Genomic DNA, 17176 nt, shown 5'->3' with positions numbered 1-17176 from the left:
CTTCCCCTGGGCCGTTAATAATTACAACTCAAGGAACAGAAATCTCATTGATTTTTGTCACTTTTTTGCTGTTTTTAAACATTTTTTTTCTTTTAACTCCGCTCCGCTGGTGCAAATAGACCTCTGTGTTGGTTCCCATCCGTGTAACGTTCATTTGTGCTCTCTCCGTCTCATGCACGAATATAACTGGTAGTGGGGGACGGGGGGGGGGGAGTCTGGGCACCGCACGGGGGCTCAGGACCAGGGTGCAATTCCCAGTTCAGACCCAGACTCCTTTGCTGCAACTCCCTGGTTCTCAGCTCCTCATCTGTAAAATGGGAGAATGGAATTTCCCAGCCTCACAGCAGCGAACCCCGTCACCAGCTGCAAGCTGGTCAGACACTATGCGAGAGAGGAAACTGCAGCAGAGTGTGGGGTGCAAAGGCCGTGGGCGGGGGCTGGCATGTTTTGATCTCAGCGAAGGGCCAGATTCCCATGTGTTGTAAATCCAGGAGTGGTGCCAATTTACATATTATTGCAATTAACCAAAAATACCCCAAGACAGTTTCTGTTAATGGTAAGACACAGTTCCTTCAATAAACCCTGCGGTGTGGGCCCAGACTTGCTGACATTTGTGCCTCTTGCTTTGAAAGCGAATCTGATGCACTGGGCCCAGCTGCTGCCCCGTCTCTTGTTTGAGAATTGGGGCTCGGAGCAGCCAGGACGTCTGGTTGGAGAGTCCAGCTTTCCCCGGCCTGGCCTTTGGCAGGCAGGCGCGTTTCCCACCCAGCAGAGACACCATCGCTCCGAGATGATGTCGCAGCCTGTCTGTCCTCAATCCCTGGGGCACGTTGCGTGCCGTACGTGGGGCAGGAAAAGGGAACGTGTCTCCCCACAGCGGCTGGGTCTGCCCTGTGCTTGTCAGGTGGGAGAGGCCTTTGTGAAGATCAGCGCTTGGAAAGGGCCCATCTGGGAGAAACTTTATTTTGGCAGCAAGGCTTCCATTCTTCCCATCTCTCCGAACCGGAAGCTGACGTCGAGAGGAAACGACAGTCCCAGACTCCCGGCAAAGCCAGGAGTAGCAGGGATAGGCGCAGAGCTCTGCCCCCCCGCCCCCGACGGGAATGCCAGCTTCCAGGGACAGAAAGACAAGTGGTGTCATCCCTGTGGGCTCCGACGGGAGCTTTGTTGGTTCAGGGCTGGTGTTTCAGGAACGTTGCATTAGCGTCTGGTAATGGAGAAACTTCATCCAGGGAAAATACTTTGTTTAGGAAACATATTTCACCGAGCTGTGCTTGCCAGGGAACTTGGGCGAGCCAGTTTGTGCCTTCGTTTCCACATAGGGACAGTTCCTCTGGCACAGCAGGGCTGGGGGTGCCTAAGGACCCATTTGGGAGGGCGCTAGCAGGGCGTTGGATGATCTCCCCCAAACCCAGTATCAGACTCTGCCTCAGTTTCCCCAGTGATCATAGAATTATAGAATCATAGACTCATAGAATATCAGGGTTGGAAGGGACCTCAGGAGGTCATCTAGTCCAATCCCCTGCTCAAAGCAGGACTGATCCCCGACTAAATCATCCCAGCCAGGGCTTTGTCAAGCCTGACCTTAAAAACTTCTAGGGAAGGAGATTCCACCACCTCCCTAGGTAATGCATTCCAGTGTTTCACCACCCTCCTAGTGAAAAAGCTTTTCCTAATATCCAACCTAAACCTCCCCCACTGCAACTTGAGACCATTATTCCTTGTTCTGTCATCTGCTACCACTGAGAACAGTCTAGAGCCATATTCTTTGGAACCCCCTTTCAGGTAGTTGAAAGCAGCTATCAAATCCCCCCTCATTCTTCTCTTCTACAGACTAAACAATCCCAGTTCCCTCAGCCTCTCCTCATAAGTCATGTGTTCCAGTCCCCTAATTATTTTTGTTGCCCTCCGCTGGCCGCTTTCCAATTTTTCCACATCCTTCTTGTAGTGTGGGGCCCAAAACTGGACACAGTACTCCAGATGAGGCCTCACCAATGTCGAATAGAGGGGAACGATCACGTCCCTCGATCTGCTGGCAATGCCCCTACTTATACATCCCAAAATGCCATTGGCCTTCTTGGCAACAAGGGCACACTGCTGACTCATATCCAACTTCTCGTCCACTGTCACCCCTAGGTCCTTTTCCGCAGAACTGCTGCCGAGCCATTCGGTCCCTAGTCTGTAGCGGTGCATGGGATTCTTCCATCCTAAGTGCAGGACTCTGCATTTGTCCTTGTTGAACCTCATCAGTAGCCTCATTTAAAAGAATCCTGTAGTTCCCAGGATTCTCCTTCTTCCCTTTTTTAAAGATGGGCACTACATTAGCCTTTTTCCAGTCATCTGGGACCTCCCCCGATCGCCATGAGTTTTCAAAGATAATGGCCAATGGCTCTGCAATCCCACCCGCCAACTCCTTTAGCACTCTCAGATGCAGCACATCCGGCCCCATGGACTTGTGCATGTCCAGTTTTTCTAAATAGTCCCGAACCACTTCTTTCTCCACAGAGGGCTGGTCACCTTCTCCCCATGCTGTGCTGCCCAGTGCAGTAGTCTGGGAGCTGACCTTGTTCGTGAAGACAGAGGCAAAAAAAGCATTGAGTACATTAGCTTTTTCCACATCCTCTGTCACTCGGTTGTTTCCCTCATTCAGTAAGGGGCCCACACTTTCCTTGACTTTCTTCTTGTTGCTAACATACCTGAAGAAACCCTTCTTGTTACTCTTAACATCTCTTGCTAGCTGCAACTCCAGGTGTGACTTGGCCTTCCTGATTTCACTCCTGCATGCCCGAGCAATATTTTTATACTCCTCCCTGGTCATTTGTCCAATCTTCCACTTCCTTTTTTGTATTTAAGAGCAGCAAGGATTTCACTGTTAAGCCAAGCTGGTCGCCTGCCATATTTACTATTCTTTCTACACTTCGGGATGGTTTGTCCCTGTAACCTCAATAAGGATTCTTTAAAATACAGCCAGCTCCCCAGCCAGGGCAATTGTGCTGCTCCCCCCAGGTGTCCATCACTTCCCCCAGAGGTGCATTAATTTTTCCAGCATAGTTCAGTGTTGACCAAGACAGGTAAAACAGGCCTTGCCACCTGGCCTCTCCAGACCATTTGCCACCAGCACGGCAGATAGCCTGGCCAGGTCTCTCCCGCTCCAGGAGCTCCTTGGATGTCACCAGCGGGGAGGTCGCTGATTAATCATGGGGGTGGGGGGCTGAGCCCAGCTCTCCTAAAAGGGCCAAGCCCTACCTGTGGCAGAGAGAGCAAAGTATCCTGAAGCCAGGGCTGCTCTGAAGAGGGAGAACGTGTCAGTTGTGTGTCCTGAGGGGTAAATTCCCTGCCTGGGTGATAGAGTCTGTCCCACAGCTGCAGTGCAGCGAGGGGTGAGCTGGGGTCGCAGCCGAGCGTGGCCATCCACTGGAACCCAAAGCTTGCTGCTGGAAATGACATGAACTGGGTTCGGCGTGGACCCCGCAGCTTGCCGTGGGCAGCTGCTCAGATCAGCTGCTGCAGCAGTTTATTACCTGGTCCGTCTTCGCTTGCGGGCTGGGCTCTTTGCTCCGCACGCTCGCAGCTCAGGGGGGTAAATCCAGAGGGACTCCCCTGACTTCAGTGGAGTCAGGGCCAGTTTCTGATCTCAGGGAGACTGGTGTAAATTCAGCGTGACTGCTCACTCCGGTGAAGGTGCTCAGGGTTTACAGTGGTGTAAGCTGAAATCAGAAATTGGAGGGGTGGCAGGGGTTCGGCTAACCCCTGTGTGTCAGCTGTTTGCCCCACTCTAGCAACACCCTGCCACCCAGGCCAAGCTCTCACGAGGCACCCCGTGCTCCGTGCTGCCTGCTTGGAGCCTCCCAACGATTATACGTCGTTAGGCCAGAAGGAAGCGTTGTGATTGTCTCATCTGGCCACCTGTGTGGACGGGCCAGAGCATGGCCCTGGATTAATTCCCAGGGCAGATCGTCTGGACTCAGAGAAACAGCCAGGCTGGATTTAAATGTTGCCAGAGATGGAGACTCCCTCACACCCTTGGTAAATTGTTCCCGTGGTTATTTACCCTCCCGGTTCACAATTAGCACCTTATTGCCATCCAGCTTCAACGTCCAGCCCCTGGATCTTGTTCCTTTGTCTACTGGACAGACCAGCCCTCTCTTATTGCATTTCTCTTCCCCTCCTCGCTCCTCACAGACTCTGCCCGTCTCCCCGCAACCTTCTCTTGGGTCCTTGGGAAAGACCGAGCTCCTTGCCTTTCTCAGCGTGTTTTCTGACCCTTTCCTCCTTCTCATGGCTCTTCTCTGGCTCCGATTTATCAACATCCTTCTTGAACTGTGGCACCACATTGTGTGAGAGTCGCACCAAGGCCCAATGCAGAGGCAATCGAACCTGCCTGACACCTGTGCTAGATTCCCCTGTTGAGACGCCCCAGGGTCACCTTGGCGGGCCACTGGGAGCTCACAGAATCATAGAAAATTTGGGTTGGAAGAGGCTTCAGGAGGTCATCAAGTCCAGCCCCCTGCTCAAAACAGGACCAGCCCCTCCTGTTCAGCTGATTTTTCCCCCTGCCTTCCTTGGCGATTTCAGAGTCCCTTCCTGCCAGGATAGAGTCCCCGTCCCGCATGTTTGGCCGCTGTTCTGTGTCCTGGGTGGATGACTTGACATTTGGCCATATTGGAATGCACATTGTTTGCTTGTGCCCAGTTTACCAAGCAAACCAGATGGCTCTGTCTCGGTGACCCGTCCTCTTCATTATTCACCACCCCTCCCGTCTTTGTGCCATCCGCAAATCTGATCTATGAGGATTTTATGGTTTCTTTGAGCTCATTGATAAAAATGTTAACTAGCGGCAGGCCAAAAGCTGATCCCTGCGGGACCCTCTAGAGACTCGCCCCCTTGGGGTTGGTTCCCCTTTGACAATGACATTTAGAGAGAGATTAGTTAGCCAGCTTTTTATCCTGGTCATGATTGCCGGGTTGGGTTTGTTCTGTTCTAGCTTTCTAATAAAGATGTGATGTGATGCCAAGTCAAATGTCTTCCAGAAATCAAAGTTTAGTAAAGCAACACTTTTGCATTTGTCAGCCAAACTTGTAGCCTCATTTAAAAGAATCGGGTATAAACCATATAAGCCATAAACCCATGTTGACTGGCGTTAATGACGTGACCGTCCTTTAATTCTTTATTAACTCAGCTCCGTATCAGCCGCTCCATTATTTTGCCTGGCATCGATGTCAGGCAGACGGGCTTATAGTTACCCAAGTCATCCCATTTACCCTGTTAAAATAAACCTTTCTTCCAGTGTTCTGGGACTTCCCCAGTGTTCCAGGAGTTATTGAAAATGAGCATTAATGATCCAGAGAGCTTTTGGCCAGCTCTTTTAAAATTCTTGGATGCAAGTTTTTTTGGCTCTACTGCTTTGAAAATATTTAGCTTTAGTAGCTGCTGTTTAACATAATCCTGAGTTACTGTGGGAATGGAAAGAGCGTCGTCGTCAGCAGCAGCAGCAACACTGGATATGACCATGTCCTCTGGCTTTTTCCCCAGTCAGAGAAGAGAGAGATTTGTAGACCTCGTCTGCCTTTTCTGCGTTATTAGTGGCAGTTCTACCATTGCCATCCAGTCATGAACCTGGACCATTGTTAGGATTTCTTTTGTTCCGAATGTACTCCTTATTCTCCTTAACGCGGCCGTCCACAGAGTTCTCCATCTGTCCTTTTGTTTCCCTTATCAATTTTCTATAATTCCTAGCTTCTAATTTATATTCACTGCTATCAACTCCTCCTTTTCCCATGTGTTACGTATTGTGTCAATTTTTTTTTTTAATAGCTTCTTTCACTTCCCCTCTAAGCCAGGTTGGTTTTATAATCAATGTAACTTCTTTCTTGCTCTGTGGTTTTCTGGGCATCTAGCGAAAGGTTCTTAAACAGTTCCCAGTTATCATTCATATATACAGTCCTTCGCCTGCCATAAACCGTCTCGTAAAGCACTTTGCACTAAAACTGCCACTGGACTGGTGGTTAGGAGTCAGGATTCTGGGGTTCTGAACCTTAATGTATGACCTTGGGTGAGTCCCTTCCCTGCTCTGTGCCTCAGTTTCCCCAGCTGCATAATGGGGAATAATGGTACTCACCTTTGTAAAGCACTTTGAGTTCATTTGATGAAAAGGAAAGGGCAGCCTAAGAGCAGAATTGTTACTAACGTAATCCAGCTGTTACCGATGGCAAAACTTCCCTCTGAAACGTGCTAAAACATGGGTTCTGAGCTTCTGCAAGCAGCTGTCTAGATTGCCACCTTAGCCCCTGAGCTCCAGAGCCAGCGGGCTTTGCAAGTAATGAGATGGGGGGCAGTAGCTGAAATGCCTCAGAGTCCATTCCTGGTAAACTCGTCAGCCCCCCAACTCAGCCCCTGCGAGGGACGAAGTGCCTGGCTTTGCCCAGCCCTGAAATGCAGCCACCTCTGGACCTGTTTCACAGCAACGCTGCACAAGCCATTAGACAGCGTCTAAGTGCCACTTTCAAGCTCCCATCCAAGTCCTTTGTCTGCTCTGCTCTGGCTTAGCTGGAGCTTGGCAGGGTCCCATCATGCGCTGCCGGCTGCCTGCTGGCCTCCCAGCCCAGCTCTCTCCCCTGCCCCTCCCCCTCAATCTGGAGTCCTGTCATTAGCGTCTTGGATCTGCCACCCACTTCCCTGGGCTTGTGGGGGAATGTGTGTAATTAGCGAGGGAATGTAGCAACGGAGGAGCTGCTGTACGGTCATTGTGGATCAGTGGGAATCCATTCCAGGCAGGCTGCAGTCTGGGAGTTGGCTTCGCTTGGCTTCAATGCTGATGAGTTTAGTTAACTTTGATCCTCAAATGCTTTCCTGTTTGCAGCTCGGCCCGGTGGGGAACAAGGCTGGCGTGAAAGGGATGGGCTTTGTTTGTAACTGGCACAAAATTAACCTCCTATTTTGAGGCCCATTGGCGCGGTCCCATCCCTCCTGGCTCTAGGCATAGGAGAGCCTCAGTGCAGAAGTGAGCCTTAGACCTGTTGCTCTGGGTTCACCTCTCTGCCAGTTCCCCTCCCCAGCAGTGTGCAAATCACAGAGAGAGAGTGAACTCGCACAGTGGGCAAAGTGGGTAACGTCGCTGCTGGGGGCCTGTCTGCATTAGGGAAACGCACCCCGGCAGCAGGAAAACGCAGGTGCGTGGCGACGGTCACCAGAGCTGGCCTTGCTTGGAACAATGCGCAGCATCTGCCCTGCTGCATTACTGCCCCAGTCCCTGATGCAGCCGAGCGCTTGCTCGGGCCCTTGTGGTGTTCTCACCCACAAGGGCCCGGCTGCTGGAGACTCAGACTCGGTGCATTATCCCTGGGTCCCTCCGGGCTAGGTTTGGGGCGCCCGGGCAAGGGCGGGTGCAGGGGACACTTGTGCCCCCGACTGGATTTGCACCCTGGAGGTTTAAGAAGCAAAACCTTGGTGCTGACTTGGAGTCCTTTAAAGCCCAGACCGGAGCTTTGAGAAAGGAGCTAGGATTTTGGAGGTTGTGATCCGAAATAACCTGTAACCGCGGCGGGAGAGCTCAGTACAGAGCCGCTCGGCTGGCTTCTCGCCTGCAACTTCACTGCCTGCAGCGCTGGCCCCCAGGGCTGATTCCGCTCTTGCGGACCCCGCTGCGGATCCGGGGTCACTCCAAGGAGCTCTGGGCGCTAGCCCGGCGGCAGAATCTGGCCCTGTGTCTCTGGCTCTGCTTTCCAATCGCGTCTTCCACTCCTCGGGAAAAACCGAACCCAACTGCTTTTGGATTGTGGTTTTTTTCAGGGGCGTGGGGGACGGTGGGAGAGGGTAAAGAAACGGCAAAATGTCCTGTGGTGCTGGCGTTCCCTGGAAGCACAGAGGCAGGAGATCCCAAGTTTCGCACCGCTCAGCATTCGAGTATTGGGCTTTTCTTCCTCAGACCCGCCTGGCCGCTTTGCCCCTCCAAGCGCGCCCCCCCCCCCGCCCCCACTCGATGCGGCACCACTTGGGCTAAGGCTGGTGCTTTCCAGATGCTGGGGGCTGCAGGGGAAGTGACTTAGGTGCCTTACCCTAGGGCCTGGTTTTTCGAGGGGCCATGCCCCCTGCAGCTCCTGTTAGTGATAAACGGCTAGTAGCCCCGTGCTGGCTCCGTGGGCCGGACACTGGCTTGGGGCTGGGACTTTCACACGTCCCTAATGGCTGGGTTGTTGCAGGTATTTAGGCCCCTAAAGCAGCCCTAAGAGATGGCATGAGTCCCACAGCAAGTCCAGTGGCTTCTCTGCCCAGGTGCCTAGCCTGGCTCTCGGGACAGGCGGTGAGGGGTGAGGATCCCTGCCTCTCACGGAGTGTTTGTTGTCCTCTCATCTCCCTTCGCCGACTCGTTAGCCGTGTTTCACACTGTAGTCCCGGGATCGGTCCCAGCTGGGGGCAAACGGCCGGCCCCCTGCCTCCCTGATCCAAATGGAGCCCCTGATTCCCCGCTCGGGCCTCGGCCTGGCTCTCAGGAGTGAGAGAGTGGAGGGGGAACCGCCAGCCTAGATGGTGTTAAGGTGAAATCCACCGGGATGCGACCATTGCCAAAGGGGAAAGAATAGAGAGGCGCCTCCGTCTGCTCTGGGGCTTTGAAGCTGGCTGCGGGGAAGTCTGCTGGCTGTTTCCTGTGCTCCCCTGAGAAGAAAACAGCCCCCGAGCAGGACGCAGGCAGGTTTTGGCTTCTTGATGTGACTTAGGGAAGAAGAGCAAAGGGGCCGGGGGATGGATTTAACTCCTGGTCCTGACAGCTAGCTAAGCCCAGCTCCTGGCATCAGCCCAGCCCAGGGGAAGGAGCAGGGCTGGTTGGCGGGTGGAAAACACTCTCCTGCCTCCTTAGTTGTAGGTTTGCAGAACGCGGATGCTGTCATTTGCGGTTGGGCTTGTTATAAAAATAGGAGTTGACCTGGAACTAGGGAGGGCGGGAGCTGAGCCGAGCACCCGAGCTGGGCCTAGCCAGGCTGGTTCTTCGCAGTTTCAGTGCAGTGCTGTGGGTTGAACGCTTGCCCTTGGGCCAGCAGCTGCTTGGGCGTGTAGCGGAGAGGTCCGGCAGGAGGGCGTGGGCTGGTGACAAAGTGTTTCCAGGATTGTCCAGACCTGAGGAAGGACTTTGATCCTGGCCTGTGCTGTGGGGGTTTGCACTAGTGGGGCGTGCAAAGCTGTGGCTAGGGCACAAGAGAGTGAGTCAGGACGCCTGGGTTCCGTCCCGAGCTCTGCAGCAGCCTCGCAGTAAGAATCTGGAGCCAACTTGAGAGAGAGGCCTATAAAATGCTGCAGGCTGCTCTTGTCAGCCCTATTTACCCCATCCCAGCAGGCGTTATTGGACGGTGGCACATGCATACAGGACAGAAGGGACAGCTTTTCTATGCAAAGGGTAACTAACCTGTGGAACTCCCTGCTGAAGGGTACCCCATGTTCGCACTAACCGTTAGAACTCCACGTGTTCTTCTTATTGAGATGTCCGTCCGGTCTGCTTCGAACTCTCGGCCTCGGCGGAGTTCCGCAGTCTAGCTCTGTGCTGTGGGAAGATGTTTCCTCAGTCCTGAATTTGCTGCCTTTTGGTGGCGTTGCTGGATGGTGGCTCTGTCTGCAGCACGGCCGGGCAGCAGCCCTGAAAGCTTCTCCCAGGCCATGTGCTCAAGGGATGCAAAAGTGCTGATTTCATATAAGGAACCGCAGGTAATTTGGGATCCTCGGACAAGGCCCTCAGCTCCTTAGTGTCTGAACTCAGCTCATAGGGAGGCCGGACTCCCACTGATCCCCCTGTTCTTCCCAGTCCATACCCCATCAGTTCACACTAAGTAACCCCACTCCTAGGAGTGCACGCTTATCTATTGTTTGCAGAGAGTTATTGTCATGGAAAACCCCAGCCCCCAGACCACGCAGCCATCACCTGGACGTATTTAGCTGTCTCGTCCTGCACTTACAAGTCATTGTTTTTGCTAGTCTCTGTGCTCCTTCCAGCCCCCGAGTATCTTCCTGGCACTGGCTGTATGCTGTATGCACTTAGCCCGTGGAACTCCACTCCACAAGACGCGGTTGGAGAGCAAGGTCTTAGCAGGGTTTATACAAAGGGATTAGGCGTTTCTCTGGCTAACGAGACTAGCCAGGGTGATTAAAAATCAGCAAGGGTTTTGGAAGGGATGTGAACTGTCGTGCTTCAGCGTCTAAACCAGGCTCGAGCTGCGGGGGTCAGCAGGGGCGTTCCTGGGGCCCTTGGCCCCCAGCTGCCTCCTGCGATGTTTCTTGCACTGTCCGAAGCAGCTGGTGCTGGCCGCTGCTGGAAAGCTGGCCAGACCGGGTCCCCTCCCAGCCCCCGGAGGTGGGAATGATCAGCTAGCGGGGCCTGGGGCAGCGAGACCCATGTTTGATCCGACCTCCCTGCGGTTTCCTGTCCAGGCCTAGGGCAAAGCTGTGCTCCGAGGGGCAGGAGCCACCACGCCTCCATCCCAGGCAGCTTGGCTCCGGCTGCCAGGCCCAAGCCTGAGGGGTGGGGAGGCCCTGAGGAGCCTGGAAGTGGGAGCCGGCTGGGCAGTGTGATAAGAGGCTTTCTCCTTCCTACAGCCGTTTCCCTGCTGGGGGGCAAGGCGGGGCTGGAAGCCTGGATTGGCCGAAGGGGGTCTCCTAAACTCTGCCTGGGGATCGTTTTAGCTCCAGAGCGTGGATTGAGCTTGGACTGGTGGAGGCTTGGAGCAGCCTCACCAGGGAGAACAGCCAGGGCTGGCCTTGGCCTGGCAGCGCCTGGGGCAGGCTGCGCCCAGCAGAGGAACCACCTGGGGCTAAGCGCTGGCCAGCAGCCTCCTGCTACGGGCTCGTTGCCGGGGAGCCGCTGCCATGCTGGGGCGGGGGCTCTGCACCGAAGCCCAGCGGCAAGGGTGATACGGGAGGTGCTGGGCCTCGGGGGGGGGGGCACCCAGGTGGGGCTCAGGAGGTCCAGGTCTTCCCCAGCCTTGAGCTGGGAAACCACAAGATGGGCTTAAAAACCAGGCCATTGTAAAGCCGCCAGCAAACGTGGGGTTGGGTAGGGCCGTTAGGGGCCTCGGCTGTCCGCCGTTCTCCGCACCCAGGAGGGACTAGCCCCCAGGCCTGGCTGTCCAGGGAAGTGACACTGGTTTAACTGCAGTTGGTTTCTAAACACTCGGGGAGCTCCGGAGAGCACCCTCTCAAAGCAATATCTGAGTCAAACCACTGGTTTTAATTCACAGCGTGGCTTCAATGGGGACTGACTCCTGACTCCATCACCTGACTCCTGGAGCTGGGGCTTTCAGGAACACCCCACGCAGCCCAGGAGCAGTGGGGCCATCGCAAGAGTCAGGCCCCATCGGGCACATGTCCAGCTGAGCTTTGCCCCCCTCCGCTGCTCTGACCGGCGAGAATCTGTGGGGGTGGGAGGGCTGGGCTTAGTGGGGTCATGCTGCCTCCGCCCCCTGCTCCCAGTCATCAGCTCCTGTCACTTGGGCTGTGACCCTGAATGCCGCTCAGCGTCTCCTTGGGCAACGTTTGGGGCCGGGCAGGATCGGGCCCAGAGACAGCATCATGCTGCCGTGGGGGTGGGGGGGCCTCTCTCCCGGGACACCCTGAAAACAGCCAGTTCTGGCTGCTTTGCAAGGGAGCTTGGGGGAGCTGTTTGAGCCAGAACAATGTCCTGTTTCATCTGGCCATGTGTCCTCCCCCATGCCCCCCTGCGGCCGCCCAGCCTCCCCCAGCTCCTCCTCTGGGCTGAGCAAGGCTGCGGGCAGGGGCACGGATGTGGGGGAGGGAATGTGCCTTTGTGTTAAGGGACGACCCGTGAGTCAGTGAGCTCTGGGGTTGGGAAAACCACCTTTCGTCCTCTGGGTTAGAAATAAAGCCCCCCCCAATCCAGGCCCCCGGGGGGGTCAGCTGATGTTTTTAAAGTTCCCTTTTCACCTCTCAGACAGCGGAGTTTTGCACAAGGCGGGTTCTGTCTCCGCCGCCGGCACGCTGTCTCTCTGCAGCTGAACACAAGCCAAGATGAGCTCTGTTATTTTTCAGTTGGGTTTCTGCTTCCCCTCTGCCCCGTGCTGCCTCTTTTTTCTGTGACGCGGCGATGCAGGGGGGCGGTGTGGAAAACTCCCCCAGGGCAGCCGCTGTCTGGCAGTGAAAAGGGCAGAAGCCCTGGAGGGGGGCCGGAGGAAGGAGCCTGCCTCACTCTCCTCCTCCCTTTCATGTTTCTCTGTCCACGGGGCGCTCGGGGTGTGATCTTGCAGCTGTGGAAATCAGCAGCAAAACTCCCCTGGCCTGCGTCCAAGCCCTGCGCCCCCGGCTGTCCGGACAGGGTGGGAGGGAACATGGCCCAGGGGTTAAAACGGTGGATTGGGAGTTGGGAGGCTGGGTCTGCCGCAGACTCCTTGTGTGATCTTGGTCCTGTCCCTCTGTGCTGGTCATGCGGGCGGGCGGGGATGGAACAGGCTAGGCAGGGGAGCTCTGGATCCAGCCTGGTCCGGGCTCCTGGCTGGGATGGTCGCCAGCACCAGCCACCTCAGCGGCAGGTGCAGGAAACCCCAGATGGGAGCATTTCAGGGGGCGACCAGCAGCTGTTCCCAGCCTGGGTGGCTCATGCTGGGATGCAGGAGGGTTCATTGTTCTTTGCCTCTTTTAATCCTGCCATGTGGCACTGCAATCTCCTGGCTCAGCCTTGGCGTGGGTACGGCCGGAGCGCGAGCATGGAGCCCTGGCATTGCCTGGCACGCGGGGCGGCCAGCGCTTGCAGGTGGGAGTTACGAGGAGGAAGACCAGCCGTGACATGGCAAAGGCCCTGATGGGAATGGTGTGAGGCTGTCCCACGCAGCTTTCCTGGCAGAGGTGGGGGCTGGCTGATAAACAATTCCCGTCAAACCCCTGGAGTGAGAGAAACTGACCCAGTCAGTGGGGGGAAATTGAGTCACGCCTGTCGCTCATAGGAGGGATCTGGACCGTCTCAGGGACTGTCACAGATGGGCTTTGTGGCCAAGATGGGGTGTGGAGTTCTGATCTGTGCTGTTCTGGTTCTCACCCCCCTGCCATCACTGTGGTATCTGGGTCGATGGGCTGGGAAGATGTCCTGATCTGAACCCTAGCGACACCAGCTCTTCAGTGGCCTGAAGTGACCCAGCAGTGTCTTCTGCCAGCCGGGAAGGTGGCTGGTGGCCTTTACGTAGCGCTGTGGCCGTTCAGCGCGGTTCCTAGAGAGACAGCGCCCAATCCCCTCTGGGTTCCTGGGTGTCTGGCGGTGGAAGGGAGAGAGAATCTGGCCCCTGGGCCCCCTGCGCGCTCTAAGGCCGCAGCAACGAGCCAGACACCCAGGGAGCGGAGGGAGGACAAAGCAGAGGGGAGGCAGAATTCTCTCTCCACTGTGCAGAGGGCATGGTGCCGGGCCAGGGCAGCCGTGAACAAGGGGCACCAGCGACTGCCTCCTAGGGCTGGGGCTGGCCCGCTGCCCGGGGGAGGATCTGGCCCCAAAGGCCTCACGATGACACTCCGTATTGCAGGGCCTTGGGGTGGCATTTCCTGCAGGCTTGGATCAAGAGGGGGCCAAATCGGGACCCTCCATAGGAAACCCACAGAGCTGCTTGGCCCCAGAGCCAGCATTGACCCCACTGCTTCCAGGACACAGCTGCTGCCCCTCGCCCCTGTCCTGCGGGTTCCAGGCCCTGAGGCATTGGTCCGTCACCACCTGGCGGATCGGAAGAAACAGGTGCCCAGGTAAAGGGGATGAAGAAGGGAAGAGACCTGAATGCTCCCGGCATCCCGCCCCCCGCCCCCCTCCAAAGGAGGGTTTCCAGGACCTCTGTTAGACGCCGACACTTGTCGTCCAGCATCATGCCCTCCAGGCCTGCGTGGGACTGGGGCTTGGGGTCTCCTGCCTCGAAGGAACAGAAGGCGGAGGGAGCTGAGGATGAAGGGCAGCCAGGCAAACAGCCGTGTCCCGGAGACGCTGTGGACTGACTGTCTGAGCGTTCCCAGCCAGGTCCCACAAGCAATGGCCAGGTGTCAGGCTGAGCGCAGCATGGGGTGCCGAGCACCTGGCCAGGGCAGACGCTGGTGGGGCCAGTGCTGGGTCCTGGGGCCTTTGCCCTCCCAGGCTGCTGGGCCTAGTTCAGGGGCTGAAACCTCCCCGTCTGCTGTGCTGGGCGAGCGAGCAGGGGTGGAGCAGCCCAGTACCGCCGGCTGGCAGTCCTCGCTGGAGCTGGGAAGTGGTGGGAGCCCCGGCTCCCCTCCTGTGCCCGCACCGCTTGGCTCATCTCTTCCAGCGCAGAGCATTGCAGGAAGTGGCTGAGAGCGGCGCTCCGGCGGGAGCCGGGCTGTGGTTAGCGCAGAGAGGAAGCTGGTGTAGACCGGACGCAATGCGTCTGTGATACGGCGAGATTTCGTGCAATAGCAGTCACAGGAAGGAGGACCAACATGGAACGTGTCTGCTCAGCTCCGAGCGCTCCCAGCAGAAGCTGCTCCAGCGTGCAGGCAGCCAGTGCCAGGCCTGTGCCTAGCGAATGGGGAGAGCCTGGGGGGACTAATGGCACGTGGGCAGGAGTGTTTGCGTGTGAACACCCCGGCAGCAAATGCAGGTGCCCTGCTTGCACTAGTGCTTGCAGCTGTGACAGTGAGCAACGCGCGAAGACGCCACTGACGATTCGGGTGTCGATGTACCTGGACTCCCACGCATGCCCAGCCCTGGTGCCAGCCCCACCTCTGGGGCGTGGGCAAGGGGCTGGAGAGGTGGGAGAGGAGTGTCGCTCATGTTGAAATGAACCGTTCCAGCAGTGCTGGGATGCCCAGCTGAGATCAGGGCCAGGAGCCAGGCGTTGCCCGGGTGCAGCACGAGAAACAGTCTCTGCCCCGGGCCGCCTACCATCTCAGCAGGCAAGGCCGATGCAGGATGGGAAGGGCCCGAGGTCACAGCCAGGAGTAAAGCTGTCTGGCGCCGGGGAGGCCGGGCTCCTCTGAGGGTACAGCCGTTGGACGGCGGTCGGGCGTGGCCCAGGGATGCCGTGAGCCTCATGGCCTTGCCAGCGCTGTGGCTGGGAGACACTGAGGCCAGAGCGCCTCGCCCCGGAACGAGAGGATCGTTGTGCGGCCGGAGCCGCCTTGAATTTCCAAGAGGCCGGGATGCAGCCAGAGGCTCTGGGCCGCGGGATCTGGCAGGTAGTCGGCCCTCTGCTCACCGCTGGAGCAGCTCGGTGTGCAGGGGGGCAGGACACTGAACCCCGCGGCAGGCGTGGGCGGCACAAGGGGCAGTGTGAGGGTCGGTGGGTCCTGGTGGAGTCGTGCTCCCATCTCGCCGGCGCGGAGGAGCTGCGTGTGCTGAGTCATGTCTTAGCTCAGCTGTGCAATCCGAGCTGCCCCCCAACTAGGTTAAAACCCTCGCCCAGTGCGAGGAGCCGGGCCCTGACCTGCTTCCCCTCTGCTCCCTGACCACAACGGATGAGACCTCGCGGGGGTGGGAGGAAGGGAACCCACGTCCCCCCGTTTTCCCCCAGAGCCAGAGAGAGCAGGCCACGCTAGGGGGCAGGGCTCTCGCCCCGGCTCTGCCCCGAAGATGTGGGGTGCGTGATGGGAGGAGAAGGGGGCGGGGCCAGATCCTCTGCTGGAGGATATGGGTGAAGTCCCACAAGCGTCTCAGGGGCCCAGAGCTCATTTGCACCCACTGAGGATGTGGTCCGTCTGAGGGTACCGGGGTAGCCAGAGCAGCCGGAGCAGGACCCGGATATCTGTGCCGGCAGCACAACTTAGCAGCCCGGGACCTTCAGTGGCCCCAGGGGATCAAGACCTCCGGCCTTCTGGATCAGCAGTGGCACGGTGCCCCCCGTCTCCAGACGGGCCAGGTGCTCAACCCGGCCCTGCTTCATTTAAGTGCCTTCCAGATGGGCTTTGCTGGAGCCAGCCCGGGGCGGGCCGGGGGCTTGGGGGGCATTGGCACCAGCCCAGCGCGCGTTGCCTCTAACCCCTCCCAGTCGGCAGTGTGTCTGGGGCTGCCTCGGTCCCCGCTCAGGCCTGCGGGAGTGAACAGGCCAGCCCTAGCCGTCGCGCCGGGGCATGTGGCTCGTGCCTGTCCCGCCGACGGGGCGGGAGCGCGTGGCTCAGATCCAGCCACCAGCAGCCCCCCAGGTCGACTCTCCTCTCTCCTCTCCGCAGAGCTCCATGAACCTCCCGCCTGACAAAGCCCGTCTCCTGCGCCAGTACGACAACGAGAAGAAATGGGACCTGATCTGCGACCAGGTGCCGGGGCCCGGGGCGGGAGCGGGGCCATACCCCCAGCTCTGGGGTCTGCGTGGGCGGAAGGCTGGGGGCAGGGGACTTACCTGGGACAGCAGCAGTGGGGGCTGCCTGGCCGGGGGCAGGGGAAAGGCCGGGAACAGCGCTGGGGCTGGGTCCTCGCGGACGCAGGAGTCGCTCTGTGCTCAGGGCTGGCCACAGAAGCCGTCGGGGTTCTCCAGGGGGAGGTTAATGGGAGCAGCGAGTCAGAGTCCCACGCACCCCTTGCAGTGTTTGCTCCGTCCCCACCGGTGATGCCCACGACTCCCTCTCCATTCTGACACCCGCAGTCAGGCTCTTTCCTCCCCTCCAGGAGAGGTTCCAGGTGAAGAACCCTCCCCATACCTACATCCAGAAACTGCAGACCTTCCTGGACCCCGGCGTGACTAGGAAGGTAAGGGCTCGCACGGTGGCCGTGAGCTGCGGGGCTCACACGGCGGCCGTGAGCTGTGGCCATAGAGACTCTCCTGTTACAAATCCAAACCCAGGGATGCTTCGTGGGTGCTGAAGCACTTGTGCAAGAGATGCCTGCTCTGGGGTCCTGGCTCCCAGCTCTGGCTCAGCAGCCACATGGGGTGTTTCTCAGAGCTCCAGGGTTTCCCATCAGCGCAGGCTGAGTGCGAGCTTGTTGTGGCATCATGGGCACGTCGCGCCGACGCTGAGCTCTGACCGCAGCTGTGCTTGTTGGACTCGCCCTGGGCGCCTGGCAAGCACGGAGCGACCCCCGCCCTGGGCAGCGCCTCCTCCAGAACAAACCGTCTGTGGTTACAGAAATAGCCACCCAAACCTTGCGATTACATGGAGAGATGGGACGCTCCGGGAGTCCTGAATTAGATCTTTGGCTCATGCCACCCTGTGTCCTGAATCTCCAAGGAGCTCAGTTTCCAGTGAGAGTGTTGCTGCCTCTCCTGGA

General features: G+C 57.7%; 1 protein-coding gene across 2 annotated transcripts in view; it reads left to right on the top strand.

Moving 5' to 3' along the window:
- FMNL3 (formin like 3) overlaps positions 1-17176 on the top strand; it is a 56876-nt gene that overhangs the window by 4334 nt on the left and 35366 nt on the right. For both annotated transcript variants that reach the window (XM_077838512.1, XM_077838513.1), the window contains exons 2-3: positions 16144-16227; positions 16577-16657. In XM_077838512.1, the coding sequence (XP_077694638.1) occupies positions 16144-16227; positions 16577-16657 (165 nt within the window). The remainder of the gene's footprint in view (positions 1-16143; positions 16228-16576; positions 16658-17176) is intronic.

Source organism: Eretmochelys imbricata, chromosome 20 (genome assembly GCF_965152235.1).
Source record: "Eretmochelys imbricata isolate rEreImb1 chromosome 20, rEreImb1.hap1, whole genome shotgun sequence".
Taxonomy (NCBI): Eukaryota; Metazoa; Chordata; order Testudines; family Cheloniidae; genus Eretmochelys; species Eretmochelys imbricata.
This window is presented reverse-complemented; position numbering and strand designations above follow the sequence as displayed.